At 38.3% G+C, this 16,033-nt stretch overlaps 1 protein-coding gene across 3 annotated transcripts in view; it reads left to right on the top strand.

Moving 5' to 3' along the window:
* The window catches only part of LOC139969849 (uncharacterized), a 32,229-nt gene extending 16,686 nt beyond the window's left edge, over positions 1–15,543 (top strand). The window contains exons 3-14 of one of the 3 annotated variants that reach the window (XM_071975175.1): positions 276–969; positions 2,263–2,405; positions 4,619–4,757; positions 5,097–5,221; positions 5,608–5,746; positions 6,407–6,573; positions 7,114–7,241; positions 7,952–8,105; positions 10,847–11,152; positions 11,189–11,600; positions 12,063–12,227; positions 12,901–15,543. In XM_071975175.1, the coding sequence (XP_071831276.1) occupies positions 276–969; positions 2,263–2,405; positions 4,619–4,757; positions 5,097–5,221; positions 5,608–5,746; positions 6,407–6,573; positions 7,114–7,241; positions 7,952–8,105; positions 10,847–11,152; positions 11,189–11,600; positions 12,063–12,227; positions 12,901–13,084 (2,756 nt within the window). In that variant the 3' untranslated portion in view covers positions 13,085–15,543. Of the gene's footprint in view, positions 1–275; positions 970–2,262; positions 2,406–4,618; positions 4,758–5,096; positions 5,222–5,607; positions 5,747–6,406; positions 6,574–7,113; positions 7,242–7,951; positions 8,106–10,846; positions 11,601–12,062; positions 12,228–12,900 lie in introns of all 3 variants that reach the window. The other 2 variants (XM_071975174.1, XM_071975173.1) reach the window with 2 other exon arrangements.
* Positions 15,544–16,033: the final 490 nt, after the last annotated feature.

The raw sequence follows: 16,033 nt of genomic DNA, 5'->3' as shown, positions 1-16,033 counted from the left end.
TCAATTGGGGAATCTATGTATACATAAAAAGTGAATCTGATGCAATCAAAAGTTACTCGTCAGCTTCGACTGGTTGATGGTTGCTTTCTTTTTTAAACATATAAAACCGCGGTGTTGTTTGTACGCCGGCCGATTCCTTAAAACAAGACATTTTATATCAAATTCTGACGTTTCAGAAAAAGTGTAAGTATTAAAGCGTCAAAAAAAGATTCTTAGCCTGTTTGACATTTTTTTTTTTAATTTGCATATTTAATCATGATATGACCTGTATTTAGATTATACTTCACCAGTGGCGGCAACAATGGCATCTTCCGTGAGTCCTGAAGAAGTCATGAACGCGACAGATGTAACAGAAACATCATCACAAGGAGATGGCACCTCATCGGGCGATTGTAACCCCATCACACCATCAGCAGAGGTTAGTTTAATGGCACCTACCGACGGTAGTGGCATGGAACCTGAAAGTGAGAGTACAATGTCACCAGGAATGGATGGCAGTACAATGGCAACAGCTATGGATGGCAGTTCAATGACACCAGGTATCGGTGGTAGTACAATGGCACCAGGTACGGGTGGCAGCACAATGACACCAGATATGGATGGCAGTTCAATGGCATCAGATATTGATGGCAGTTCAATGGCACCAGATATGGATGGCAGCACAATGACATCAGGTATAGATGGCAGTTCAATGGCACCAGATATGAATAGCAGTTCAATGGCATCAGATATGAAGAGCAGTTCAATGACACCAGATATGGATGGCAGTACGGTGGCACCATCCACTGAGGAAATGCTTTCTACGGAGTCACAGGGTACAACTCGTGAACCGGATGGTCTACCAGTTATCAGGAAAGTTCCAGATAACGTGGTAATTGTGTCTGGTGGAAGAGCTGAATTCCACTGCATTGCCGTGGGGGCGACCGAGTACAGTTGGAAACGGATTGACGGGGAGTACCCTCTTGATAAGTAAGCGTTATAGATACTAACATAATAATTATATGATAACCACAATGATCCAGACATTAGTTAATAGTACCTTTTGTTTGAATATTTCTATTGACCCGCCACATTCTCAGCCATGTCAGATAGGGGCGTGTACCTTGATCTGAAAAACATGCTGAAATCAACAACAAAAAATCTGCAACATGCTGATACCGTGTGCGCGGGTGCGTATGTGTGTGTATGCGTTGTACCTGTGTATATGCGACGCATTGGCTTGTATAATGTGACTATTACTAAAGAAAACACACACTCACCTACACTAAGCAAAAGCACTTACGATAGTTTAACTTCTGACTTGACATGTGGATCTATTTCGGTGACCCTTTTCTTTTAATTTTCGTATTGAGGTTAAAGGTCATTTGAGGTCAACTGAGCTAAACGTCTGAAAAGTTTTTACAGAGTAAACCGTATATAAATCGAATAGTAAAGTACTTGGTTCAATCTCACACTTAGTAAGTGGTTCCACCGTTCCTGTAGTGTAATCTTTAGATAGGTCACAGGTCAAAAGAGGTCAAAGTCAAATTTGTGAACACTATAACTAAAAGGATGAAACCGGAATGAAAGTACACTATCATTTTATATTGAACTAAAATGAAATTTGATAAAAAGACCTGCAACAAAGCTATCGTTTTCATAGAGGTCAAAGGTCATTTGATGTCAACAATTGTTAACTTCTGGAGACATTGTTAACATAATTCCACGCCCCAAAACTTAGATGAACTTCGTATGTGTTTGTAGATCCACCCTAGTGAGAACAAGAATAGTTTCCTAGATTTTGAACGGAGGTCAAAGGTCACTTGATTCAAAAGAAAATCTTTTCAATATGCAAGGTCCAAAAGATAAGTTCGAATGAAGTTCATACAATATATTGAGTACCATCACTCCATTGTTTTCTGTTTTCATGAAAGGTCATATGAGGTCACCTGCAGACAAAGTCTGAAAAAACTGTTTCACACAACTTTATATGGATGAATTCGATGTGAAGGATCTCGTTAATTTAAGAAGCTTGTCGATAATTTGGAGTGAAGAATAGTCAAAACTTGATAACAAAATATTACAGTTAATTGTCAAGGAAGCACTAACCATGATGGCTTCCTTGTATATTAACATGTCAGCACGATCATGACGTAATGAATCTCAGACTGACCCCTTACTCACACAACCCCACCCACCCCCCAAAAAAACAGGAATGTTGTCACGTGATCATGATGTTATTTTTTAGTCTTGAATCGAATTTTAATTTGTATTTTGTGACAGAATCGACATGGAAGATTTTGACAAAGTTAAAGGAGCCGTGGTACGAATGATTGACTTGGCCCTTGAAGATGCAGGCATCTACGCATGCGTAGCATCTAACGATAACGGATATGTGGAGGCGCTAGTCACACTAACAGTGGTTGGTAGGTAGTATATAGTTATATATTTTCACATGGTTGTCAATTTCTTGCCTTTTCATGTGATGTAAAGGTTTTTATTCCCCTCCGTAGTCTACTACGTGTTTAGTCACGTTTCTGTTTTGAGACCCAATTTGTTATAATTTGTATATATTCACTATTTGTGTATTAAAAGGATATACAAAAACACTGTTTGATGATTAATAATTTTCATTTCATTTTTGAGCAGATATGTTAAGCATTCGCTTTGCCAAATGCTAAGCAATAACACAAAAAAATATCCAATGACAAAAAAAAAAAAAAAAAAAAAAAAAGGAGAAGAGAACAGGAAAAGCAATGCGTAAGTACAGTGAAATGGCAGAGCAAAAGGTACGGTATCTTAAACACGCCATTGTAATATCCTAAAACAAAATATTAACCTTCCTTTGATTATCTTCTCTATTCATAAGATAATTCCTCAATTAATGATCATTGATTCGTCTCACCTTTTTCAACTGAACGTCTTCTCTTTCCGCCTGTCTCCTTGTCGGTTTATTCTTAGACCGGTGTCTTTAATATCTATCTTTCTTTCTTAAACAGATAACAAATTTATTTCACTACCGCAACTCCATTATTAAAAGTTATGCTACCCTCAACTTTCCCTTTGCGCGCATGATCTCATGCAGTACAAAAGAAAACATGCACCGTAGGCCTTTTTTATGCACTGGTGAAGAAAAGAAACTAAATCGTTTTAATGTGCACCAAAATATTATCATGCGCACCAAATTACGTCACCATCATCGTATACATCGCGGTTACACAATCGTCCAGTCTGGCATTCACTTATACAATATGAAACTGAAACCGTCAAACCGGGATTTTCTTACGGTTATTTCAATAATAATCTCATATGTCGCCAAACCTCTATATTGAATATATATATATAGAATTCATACATGGCCGTTCGAGTTAATCGATCCATTTTTTTTTGCAATCTAAAATTAATAGTACTTTACAAAGAAACATCAATATGAACCTCCACCTTTAAGCTTATCATGATAACCGCGCATATTGCGAAATAGGAAGCTTCTAATTGGTAAAAGTTTTATCAACATTAGGTTTTTAGCTACGTCGCTCTTTTCAAGATGATGGAGTGAGGTGAGCCTGGCAATATTTCACGAAATATTGGAAAGAATGAAGTTTGAATGTGTTATGAACTTCTGATAATGTAATCGGAAATATGATATATTACATTAATAGAATATTGAAAGCCGTAAGCTAAATGAGATAATAATGAATATATACTAGTTAAGCGAAAGTAGAATCTTCGGATACATATCTCAGAGGGTTAATGACTGAAAATGGGACAAGAGGGGATTATTTTCTGTAGTACTGTTAATCCGTTGAAGCTTTATCACCCAATCAAATATTGATGTATGTGTAAGTACAGATATATTGTGTGAAACTAGTTACAATTTCGCTCATCTGGTACCTGTACCAAGATAACTATGCAGCCTGTCTTATTGGACAGTACATTATATTTAAATTAAAATGCATTATATTCAGACTTTATTCAGTCGTTTACATCATTGGCTTCGATCTGTTATCCCGAGGTAAAATCATTGAATCAAAACACATACTTTCGTAATAAACACGTACTATATTGTTAAACCACAATAGAAACTACTGTGCGAGTGCATCTTCACACGATCTTCATTTTTGTTCATGAATATGCAATACATTATGTCACAGGAATTACGGCACATATGATAGCTGTAATAGATTATCACGTGGGCTTCTTCAATTAAACAAAAAGTCTCGGTCAAGATACTTTTTAAGAAAAAGTCACCCAGGAAAGAACCTGGGCACGAAAACCAAACTACCAAACGACTGATCCGCTCTCAGCCCCAGTCCCCTTGCATCGGGACTGTGACTGTGTGATCATCGTCAGGTGTGTATCACCATTCCCGGTCAAGTCTCGGTCAAGAGTGATGGGTCTTACCACTAATGGCTAACGATGGATAAATTTTGATATTTTGGACACAAAGAAAGGTTATTTCCTTAGAGCTACAGTACTTACTATAGTTTTGATTTTAATAAATGTATATTTTATTTGGCTACGCTCTTGTACTACATCTATATGATGAAAACCTTACTATGATGAAACAGACAATTGCTTGGTTTTTGAAAACAACCCTCAGCAGACATGAAATCGACGGTTAAGCCTCCTTTTCCCACAGTCGCTCCGACTATTGCTACCATGACAACGCCGCAGTTCGTTAGTGAGGGAGACAAACTGGTCGTCGAATGCAAAGGAGATGGCGTGCCACCACCAACGATACTTTGGGAGAGAAAGAATGGCGGAAGAGTCAAATCCAAGTAATAAGTTCTGTTATTTAAATTTCATAAATAATATCTGAAAGCCTGTATAGACGATCTTAAATTATTTTTTTACCGTCCACTTGATTTTTTGTAGGGCGTCATCGATTTATTTTGTGTCTGCAGTTTAACTGAGTAACATCAGATTGTATACTTCTTTCCTTACATTTAAAACAGTCATACTGCAGTATGTATTAGAAATATGAATGGTATGTGGATAGGGTTGACATTTTGTACATTAATAGCTTTTGATGGAACGATTGTTCAACAGCGTCTCGTCTTTTTAGAGGATAAAATTCATCGGTTTTTCTCCTCGTCTTTGTTTCTTCTGTACGGTAGAGGACAAGGCACGAAACGATTATTGATTATCAAGAATGCTCAAGCGAGTGACGCAGGTATCTACTATTGTATAGCAGTCAACCAGGCAGGGCACGCCAACTACACCGTAGAAGTTGAAATTGATTGTAAGATGTCAATTGGAATTACCTTATCTTCATTTTTCTTTATCTCGTGGATTTCACCTCCAATTATTTCAATAGAAAACTTGTTCAATCTAGCCTACAACCAAGTGTTTCAAGAGCCACGTTGATAACTGGCACAACTTCCTCACAGGGCCAACATGTTTCGTTTGTGTATATCTCCAAGTTTCCTTAAATGTATTTTGAAAGTGAGAAAACATTATTCTCTATCCCACATTTTCCTGGGCCCTGAATTTACCCCCCTCCCCTGCCCCGTCGCCCCGTTCCCCCGTCCCTACAGTCAGGTCAGCTGATGATGCCTTTTCATGAGACTTTAGCATCAAATCGCATCGAAAATTTACCAAGACCAATTTTCACTTTCCCCTTTCCAGCTTCTGTTGAAATCCTGGAGGAAATCCAGCCACAGATTATCATGGAGAATGAAACTGCTTTCTTTGTCTGCATGGCCACTGGAAACCCTGAACCACAGTTTTCATGGAGACGGCTTGACGGGGCATTCCCTGACGAAAGGTACAGTACTATAAATAGAAATATTTAAAGGTGCAAGGTGTTTGTCATTTCGTTGTATAACTTAAGGTCGAGGGCGCTCGTTGTATAACTTTTAGGTCAAGGGCTAATCTATGGGGCGGTGTGTGCATAGGAAAAGCGCCCACACAAAACAATCTTCCCACTGCCCATACGAAATTGTCCCACTCCACCCGCACCGCACCTTTCCCATTTCGCTATTTACGTACCGTACATATCTTCTTTCCATCCAATAACACACAAACAATCTTTCCTTTTGGGTCTTTTCTTCTCTACACTTAAATTTACTGTTGAGCAATGGATAGATGGATGGATGGTTGAGCAATGGATGGATAGAAAACTTAAACACAAGTCAATGAATTGTAGTCGAGACAAGACCGTGTACTGCTATACCGTTACTTCTAAAAGAACAGAGATTCCGAAACTTTTGGTTATTTCCACAAAAAAAAAAAAAAATTGGTTTCACAAAAAATACATCTTTAGTAGAATTAGAAAATTCAATGTAAAGAATGAAGATACACTGAGTAAGTACTGAAATACAGAGATGCGATGCGTACAAACTTGACCGTCGAAGACGTCAAAGTATTTGCATATTGGTTTAAATCGATTGATCAATACATTTGTTTTATTTACTTCCTATTGCAGTCGTGTTGTGATTGAGGGTCCTATAGTTAATGATACGCTGGATTATCCTATATATACCAGTATTCTTGGCATAGAGCCAGCGATGGGAAGCGACACTGGGTCTTACCAATGTTACGCCTACAACAGTGTTGGTAACTACACAGCTGTTGGCGATCTCATTGTTCAAGGTGAGTCAATGCGCATGTCCAGTAACATATATATGATAATACATAGTATAATATATCTATATAGTATAATATATCTATATAGTATAATATAATATATAGTAATATATAGTGTATAGTAACGCCATTGACAGCAGTCCGTTACAGTTACAGTGGTGTATTGGTAAAAGTTCTCGGTAAAACTTATAACACCAAGTAAAAATTCATGGATTTAAAGACGGCCGCGCAGTATCCTGAACGCAATCCAACTAAATTAGACTAGTTTTTCGATAACCACCCTGCTCAATCAACAATAAAGTATATCACAAAGGTCCTGGCCGAAGTGATGTTTAATTTCATTAAGACCTGTGCATAGCACGGAGTCATTGCGTCTATCCGAATCTCAGACAAGTAACAGCACTTTCATGTTTTTTTTTTATAAGCACGATAATTGAATTGAATTTATATGTCTAATGTCCTGTAGATATACGTTGTTTTCTTAAATTTATGAGAAAAAGAAAGATGTTATGTTAAACGGATATCTCTTTATTGTTTGTTTGGTAGGACCACCAGGGTTTTTACAGGAACCGGAAGCAGAACAGATAGTATCGATCGGAGATTTTGCATATTTTACTTGTGTAGGCTCTGGGGCGCCACCGTTTAATATCACGTGGTCGAAAGAAGGGGATGCGGTATGTGTTTTTAGTTCTTTCTTTATTATTATTATAATTGTGTTGTCTGAAGAATTGACCAGGATGTATAGCACTCAGACCTGCAGTACGAGTACAACAGCATGAGTGCGAGCACAACAGCATGAGTACGTACGAGTACAAGTACAATTGCCCTTAATGTTAGTATGGAAAACTAGAACAAGAGTACGTGAAAGTCAGAGTACGCGAAATCTTCCACTACATATACAGGATTGTCAAAATGCCCTGGAAGATGAGTACAAAGTCACACAATATGAATATAGGAAACTCTCCTAGACTACAAGTACAAGTTCGTACTCACTACAATTATGGTACTAATCATCATATTTGTGTATATATTGTAAACGTTGTTCGTCCTATCAGGGGGGTCTTTTACTATCACGTGACAATTACGTCATGAAGATGAGTAGAATGGAGATTTACTTTGATTGATCGTGTGTGTTGGTGTTGGGGTTGTAGGTGGAGGTGGGGGGGGGGGGGTGGCAATGAGGGTCGATGCCACTGTGGCATGTGAGAAATATAATAGGTCAATCTGCAGCCGTCAAAAAACGCTTCTTAATCAATATATATTCGTTACAACTTTATTGATGTTACCGTGTTTTACTACGAGCAGATAATGTACAGTTTATATTTAATACAAAGGAACGTGGGAAAAGCAATATTAACATGACATATTCCTTTATCCATACAAGGAATGGCCAAGTGAGGACAGCCGGGTTGTCATTGAAGATAATAATACCTTCTTACGCATAAGTGACGTCACGCCTGATGACTCTGGCATGTATGTCTGTACTATTTCCAATGAGATGGGTATGAAGTCAGCGGTCTCAAATCTACTAGTCGAAGGTATGGTATTGTATAAAGCATCATAATAACCATGACAATGGTCCACCCCACTCTCGTTATTATTTTAAACTTTTTTTCTGCTTAATTTTCTCTGCAATATGTTAATATTATACTTGTAATCATGATAACGAAAAAATATTATATTTGCATCCCTCAGAAAATATTGTATTTTAAGATGTTTATTCCTTTATTAAAATGGGAATTTAAGAAAGTGGGGTGGTGTGGGCGTGGTAGGGTAGTGGTGAGGTAGTAGTAGCGAAAGAGGGCGCTCTGAAGTTATATTACCAGATAGCTGCATGGGAAAATTGATTGCATGAAAAATTTGCATGGTTTCTAACTCTTAATGTTGACAAACTGTTTTTGGTTGTTCTCATTTTATTTCTGTCAACTTATTTTAAACGATTTGTTTAACTTTAAAGATGAGAAGCATGAAGTTTGATCAAATGCTTATACTAACTCAATTTTTAACAGCATTCTTGAGAATTTAATCTTAAAAGTTTTAACCTGCAAGTATAAACTGGCCTGAAGAGTGGGACATTAAAGGGACTATATCTCCGAAGTCCGACACCAATATGGGCATCCCTTGGAATTATGAAGTGGTCCGAGAAATATCATATCAAGATTAAAATAAAGCGGTAAACCGGGGACATGGGGACATATCTCACCCTGGGGCCGAACTGACCCTCGGTGCCTCTGATGGTTTCGTGGTTCATATTTAAACAGGCTAAGGAATTCGTGTGTTGAAGTAGGGTCTGTTAACCTTTACTTGGTCGTACTTGTTTGGTAGACCCCCCCCCCCCTAATTTAAAACTTTGCTTTGATAAGAAAATGTAGGCTAATTTAAAAGTAAAATATGAAAAAAAAAATTGGATTTCAGCTTCTCAAAGCAAAGATACCATTAGTCATATTGACTCTCTTATATATATATGTCCGCAGAAACACGAAATTAGTGGCTCCATAATTATTGAGAACTTTTTCACATTGCTTAGCTTTTAAAACAACAACAACAACAACGAAATATCAATAGTGAATGCGTGCATGCTTTTTTTTAATATCTAATTTTTATTTTCCTAACATATAGATAACTTTTCAGATACACTGGCGATACTCACTGGGCCTTTGGATACTCGGGCCCTCGTCGGAGAGACTGTCCGATTGAAATGTCGGGTCACGGGGAATCCATTCCCCACCGTCAAGTGGGTCTTTAATGGCATAGCAATTGACCCACTTGGCCTCTTTGATGAGAGGGTCGAGCAAGAGGGAACGAACCTGATTATACGCAAAGTGAACCCCCGGGATACGGGTCATTACCACTGCTTAGCCTCATCAAAACATGGAAAAGCAATGGCTTCAGCAACACTTACTGTATATGATGGTATTAAAACAAAATGTCTCAAAGCGTCATATTCTTTGGCTAACCGTCTTCCCACTTGCATTAAAAAAAATCTGATCCTATACCTTACCTTGCCTTGCCTTACCTTCCTTACCTTGCTTCGACTTTCCTCCACCTTTACCATTTTATTCCCTTATACTTCTCACACCATTTTCCCCTTTCCTTATGAAAACCATCTTCATAGCAATCCTCAATATTGCAAAGCTAACATGCACATGCCATCTGCAACTCAACTTTATAAAGAAAAAAGGGCCCTTGTCAGCTGGTGAGGGCGTTATCTGCGTTCTTATCAATAATACAGAGGCCGCGCAAATATGTGGTCTTGTTTTGAGCAACAAAAAGTATTTATTTTTATACTGACAAATGTGGCCCACACGATGGAGGGGCCACCCATACTTGTACAAAGTTGCAGCATTTTACAATAACATCACGAATTTATATGAAACTGACTTTGAACACAAAACATCTTATTAGTTTCCTTTTCTCTCTTACTTTTTTCTACCTTTTCAATTTTTAATATCGATAATTCAGTGTTTCATGATTTCTCTTCTCAAAATGTTTTTATTTCGCGCCATGATGTGAATAAAAACGCTTGCTGGTGTTGCTTTTGCCACCTGGCAATCTTTTTTCATTTTCCACTGTAACCGATCCGTTGTCACGGAGACAACAGCACTTTCATATCTCAGTCACCACTTCTGTGATCAGATTATAATATAACAAGATTATCACCACACTAATTGTCTCTTTGCCGTTTATCTTTGAACATTCTCTCTGGTCGTATAGAAATGCGCATGATTATCTATCTTCTATGTCTGGTACGGTATTCGTTTGTCTTATAATTTATCGATTAAAGAGTTTAAAAAAAAAGATCGTTGCTTTCTAAGATATCATTAACATCAGTAGACATTTAAGTATGAGATATATATAGATTGTGGTATCATAAAATTATTTTTCATTATTTTGGTCTGAATGATGGTATTTTAATTCGGTTTGTTTCTGCGCATGTTATGTACACAGTGACATTATAATCCATTTATATGATTAATCATTAGACATGTTGATAAAGTCATTGCCCAGTCTCAATGGATTCACAATTAATATATTATAGGAGAACGAAAAGGATGGTAACTGACAGTTTATACTACAATTTATAGTTTCCAGGGCCTCCAAAAGAAGTGCGAAACCTTCCTTGAGCGAAAGTGGCCCACATGAGACAATGTTCTCACATTGGACACGATAAGTTCGTGCATTCCATTCACTTTGTATTCATCCGTAATGAAAATTAAAAGCGAAAGGATTGAGATTTTATCTTCTCCCTTACACTGCTATGTTTTTCTTTACCATACAGGTGGAAGCACGATGTCTTCTTCATCGTCAGGAGTAGGAACTGACGACGGAGAAGCGACTTCAATGACTGCCGGACCAACCGAGGAAATGAAGAGCAGTGTGAGTCCATCGGACGAGGAAGGATCTACGACAGATGATATGAAATCTTCACCTTCAGTTGAAAGTGGTAAAACTGATGGCAGTACGATGACAGGAGGTCCATCTGGTACACAACCAACGCCTGGACTTGACGCATCAACAGAAGAGATGCAAGGGTCTGCAGAACCGTCAGGATCACCGGACCCGATGGGTTCTCCGGAACCGTCAGGTTCCCCAGAACCAATGGCATCTCCAGAACCGTCAGGTTCCCCAGAGCCAATGGCATCCCCAGAACCGTCGGCTTCACCAGAACCGATGGGCTCTCCAGAACCATCGGCTTCCCCAGAACCGATGGCATCTGCAGACGCATCTTCTGACTCTATGGCATCAATGGGTTCAACGGCTACATCCGATCCTTCAGCTCCAACACATGGTATGATGGACGAGTCTACCATGGTTCACAAAACAGACATGATGGCTTCTGGAACTACCAAGTCGATGGTATCGTCATCTGCTGGTCATAACGTGGATAGCAGCATGATGCCCACAAGTCAGTCAGCTCAAGTAACCACCCCCGTCAAACCACGAAGGACAGATATAACCAATCCAGGTACCAGGGATTTATTCCAAGGATGGGTAGATGTGCAAGGACAGGGAGCTGCAAATGACTTCTGTAGGTAAGGGAATCTACGAACGCAGATTGCTACTGCAATGTAATAACGTGTTTCAAAGCTATGTCGAATCTTGAAAAGGAAGCTCAATTCAAAACGAGAACAACTAGTAAAAGATAATTGAAACTTTAGCTAGCTAAAATAGTGAAATGTGGCTTTGATCATTGGAACGATGTTTATAATACGGAGGTAATATAAATAAGAGAGTGTGAGGAGGTAGAAAATTTGCACAAACCTAAGCAACAAGCCCTCGCTCATGCTCAAACTGCAATAAAAGTGTTACCGGTAATCTCACAAAATGTTCCCTCGTCGAATCATTTCATATGTCTACTTCAGGTCTGTTTAAAATCTGGTAAACAAAAGTGGAGGATAACAGCATCAAGGGGAGTTATACGTTTTGATCAATTCTAGGAATTGTAGTTCATATTCAAGTACTTATGGGCTTGAATTAATATGATTACCCTTCAGAATCATCGGTACGAGCAGCGATGTCTACCAGCTGGTGTGTTCTCTAGCCGGGACTGAGGGTGAAGAAGAATTCAACTACAACTCAAAGATTGGATTTGATATCGGAGAAAAAGATACTTTTTACATGAAAGACGAGAATGGCGATGGGAGGGACGATTATTGCAGGTAAGGATATGAAGGTTCAGAACGCCGGCACAGCAGACTGACTAAATCGATACCCTATGATAAGGTTAATCGTTATATAAATTTCATTAATCCACGTAGTCCTAAGCCGGTAATGTCGGCTCCGTGGGGGGGGGGGGGGTGGAATGCGGAATATTAATCTCTGTTGGAGTACCTCGTGGCTTCAATATTTACAATTTCTTGACATGTCAGAGGCCATTAGCATGGATGGGGTGAGGTGAATGAGACGGTTGGAGTCCATACGAAACTAAAGCTAAAACTTAAACATAAATTGGCTAACAATAACTGTTAATGTAATATTATATTCTATAGCGACCTCTCCTTCACCCGAACACCCCACCCCCCAAAATCCTTCCGCACCCCTTAAACTACCAAAGATTTGTGACCTGGTTCGCCGGGTTCGATACGCGGCCGGGTCATAGTAAGATGGGTTTTCATCCAAGAGCAATCTACGGTTTTCCCATCTGAAATGACTTTCCAAATTGAGAAGATTCCAAATATGAGTTAAAATATTGAATTGGAAGCCACACGGCGTGTTAGTTGTAATCCATAAGCCCTCCATAAGCTTCTTCCACATTTGTGGTCGCTTAAGCGTCGTAAAATATAACTGTTGATTAATCATTTATATATGTTCCACCTCTCCGTTATTCCCAAGATGCACTTCGGTTACTGGAAAACGATACGTTTGGTGTACAGCCGGTGGAGAGAACGGTTTCTATGGGAACGAGAAGGTCGAACCCGACACATCACAGCACAGTTTCCAGGCTGAAGGTGAAAAGAACGATTTGCGTAAATGTCGTCGTCGCTTCGTTGATCCATTTTTCGGAATTCCCTATTAGAATATTGCCGCCTGCATTCAGAAGACAAAAACACGAGGAAAACAAGAACAATCACATTAATTAAAAGAATATTGATAAATAAAGAACAGTACCCTTGTAATCTGTAATTTAAAGAAAATCCATCCATGAACTGGTTTCATTTGCTTTAGTGTTTATATAAGCAAATTCCCTCCTCGTCCTCAGGAATTTCCATATTTGAGATTGTCTTCGATACTGTTAATCTTCTTTTCTTATTTCAAGATCTCTAAGTCTTCCGCTGAGCCCTAAATTTAAAAAAAGAGAAAAAAACTACTAAAAGTATTTTAGTAATAAAATATGTTCTGTCGGTCTGTCCAGAAATACGAAAATAATATCATAGAAATATTTTGATCGAACTATTTTATGTTCTTGCCAAGAAGATCTGTTGTGGGAAGATGTTGAGGGTGTGGTTAGGTGGTGTGGTGTGGGGTTGTTGGAGTAACGAAACATATACTAGCATATAACCCAAGAAAGGTAGGTTGACATATAATTTTGTCCTTTTTACGAGGGTGAAGATCAAAGTCTTTACATTATCTGCCAGCTGGTAGCCTTATTTCCGATATTTTGTTTTTCAATCTTTAGCGATTTGACATATCCAGTAAGTTAGGCCTACTGTCACATGTGTGACATTGTCTTTCTTTTATCGATGCGTAAGTATTTTGCGCCATTTTGCGCCACTGATCTGAACAACTGTGAGAGCATTGATGACTATTTTAATTCATTGCATTACATATATTTGTCTACAAGCTGAATTATGTGCCTTATGAGGTTATATGAAATGTTGAGGATTCATTTCTCACAGAAATTCCAAGATTTACAGGCGAAGTGTTGTCACGGTGACCCACATGTATTGTATTTCATATATACATTAATATATCGAAATGAAAACGCATTACTTGATTAGTTTATATGACATACGTTTTAAGTATTGCAACTCCCAAAAGAGGTTCAATGAATTTTCAGAAACTATTGTCATGGAATATCCCACTCCATCCTAGCCCCTCTCTCACCTCTTACTATTCACTCGCATGAGAATGTATGTATATGAGCAAGGGTTACATTCTAATTGTAGCTGACCATGGAGGGCGAAGGGGAGGGGGGTTCTAGCATGTTTGGAGGCAATACGTAGTGCCGTTCACAAGTTCTTGGTTTATATATGCAAGACAATCGATATACGCACGTAACTTTGACGGATACATCAAGGCACGCCGCAAGTGTAAATAAATTCGAAAGCATAGAGACTGCATGTGTGTAGACTATTTGGATGTATCATATATAGAAATAAATAATGAAAGGAGAGTACCTCAGAAGATGTTTTCACGTGATAAATATGTGATCGACACCGTGTAGTCACGTGTTCTACAATACAACATAACCACGCTTGACTGTACATACCTTGTGACAGGCTTGAGTTGTATGAAAGTCAAACATAGCCTTTCCATACGTTTAGTGTGGTGTAAATTCAAAATACGTCTGCAACAACAAATTCTTACTTCTTTCTTGTAATTATTTCTTCTTCATTTCTTTACATGAAGTTATATAGCCTGTCTGCTTACAGAATCAGCATCTCGTTAAACAAAGACAGTATATACGCACATAAAATAATTTCCAGTAGCAGAACTTAGGCCTTACAGCCGTTGTTTTGTATTTGGTTGTTAAGTAACGGTATTTCTATACTCTGACCTATTTTGTATCGCACACATTTCATGTAATGCCCCTAGGATATACATTCATAAACCATTGAAGTTTATTGGTAATATTCATGCGCTGCGCCGATTTTGGTGGAAGGTGAAATCACGTGGTCGGCCTGTCATGCATATACATGAATAATGCCATATGATATCTACTGAGTTAACGTTCGTGATACAGCTATAGAAATATATATTAGGGACAGCCACCTTCTTGCACATAAAACTAGCGAAGTATTACTGGAACTTATACAAGCGTGTCCGTCAATTTTTGCGGTTTGTTTATACCCTTGCATGACTATAAATAAATAATAAATAGAATAGACACCACAGACATCACTTCTTTTGAAAAACTGTGATATATTTTTTTTACGAAGTATTCTTCAAAAAATCATCACGGTTTCATGTTGTAAATATGGCTATTTTAAGTTTTATGCACCATATAGGTGTCTGTGCCCTAATTGGTCATCTCTCTCGTAACAACAGCTTTCATTTTTTAGTTTTATGATCTCATTTAGTGATATATTTTTCTACATCTTTTTAACTTGTTTTCGCATGTACTTTATTTTAATTTGGACATGTAATTAATCCTTTTCATAATTCACACCTCTGCTATTGTTTTTATTACTAAGTTATTAATATTATGATCCCTTAGTGGTCTAGTCAACATATATGCAGCGCAAGGTTTGCATATATAAACGATGGAACGTAAGTTATGTTGCGAGGAAAAATAAATGAACCAAGAAAACCCCATTTACACTGCTTGTATTTCATTTCCACGTCATAATGGTGTAAAATGCAATGGGTGGGGCGATGGTGGGTACGTATATAGTGGTGTCCGACAGCCAGACTGAGCCCGGGAAAAATAGTCACCAGGGTACCTGTAGTATAATGCTATTGTAGAATAGCGCCTTCAATCAGGTAGATTCACACTCTCACTAGAATGGCGTCTTGAATATTCTTCACAAACGCAACAGTCCTCTTTTCGCACTCTTCAAAAGGTTTTTCTTGGATATATTTTGATCCCATATCTTTATCCCATAGTTTCCCACACCCCCTTCATTTCCACGGCCCCCTGTTTTTCCCCGGGCCTAACGGCCGTATCCTCGGCGACCCCAGCATTTGGTTATAGGGGTAACGAGATGATGATTAAAGAAAACATTCCTATATAAATATCCTTAGACCAATAATAACCATTGGAAGTCTTTTCTAATTAAGTTATTCGCCACTATTTCAAATGGTT

Source organism: Apostichopus japonicus, chromosome 7, assembly GCF_037975245.1.
Source record: "Apostichopus japonicus isolate 1M-3 chromosome 7, ASM3797524v1, whole genome shotgun sequence".
In the NCBI taxonomy this organism is placed as follows: Eukaryota; Metazoa; Echinodermata; class Holothuroidea; order Aspidochirotida; family Stichopodidae; genus Apostichopus; species Apostichopus japonicus.
Note: the sequence above shows the minus strand (reverse complement) of the source record. Positions and strands in the feature narration are given on the sequence as shown.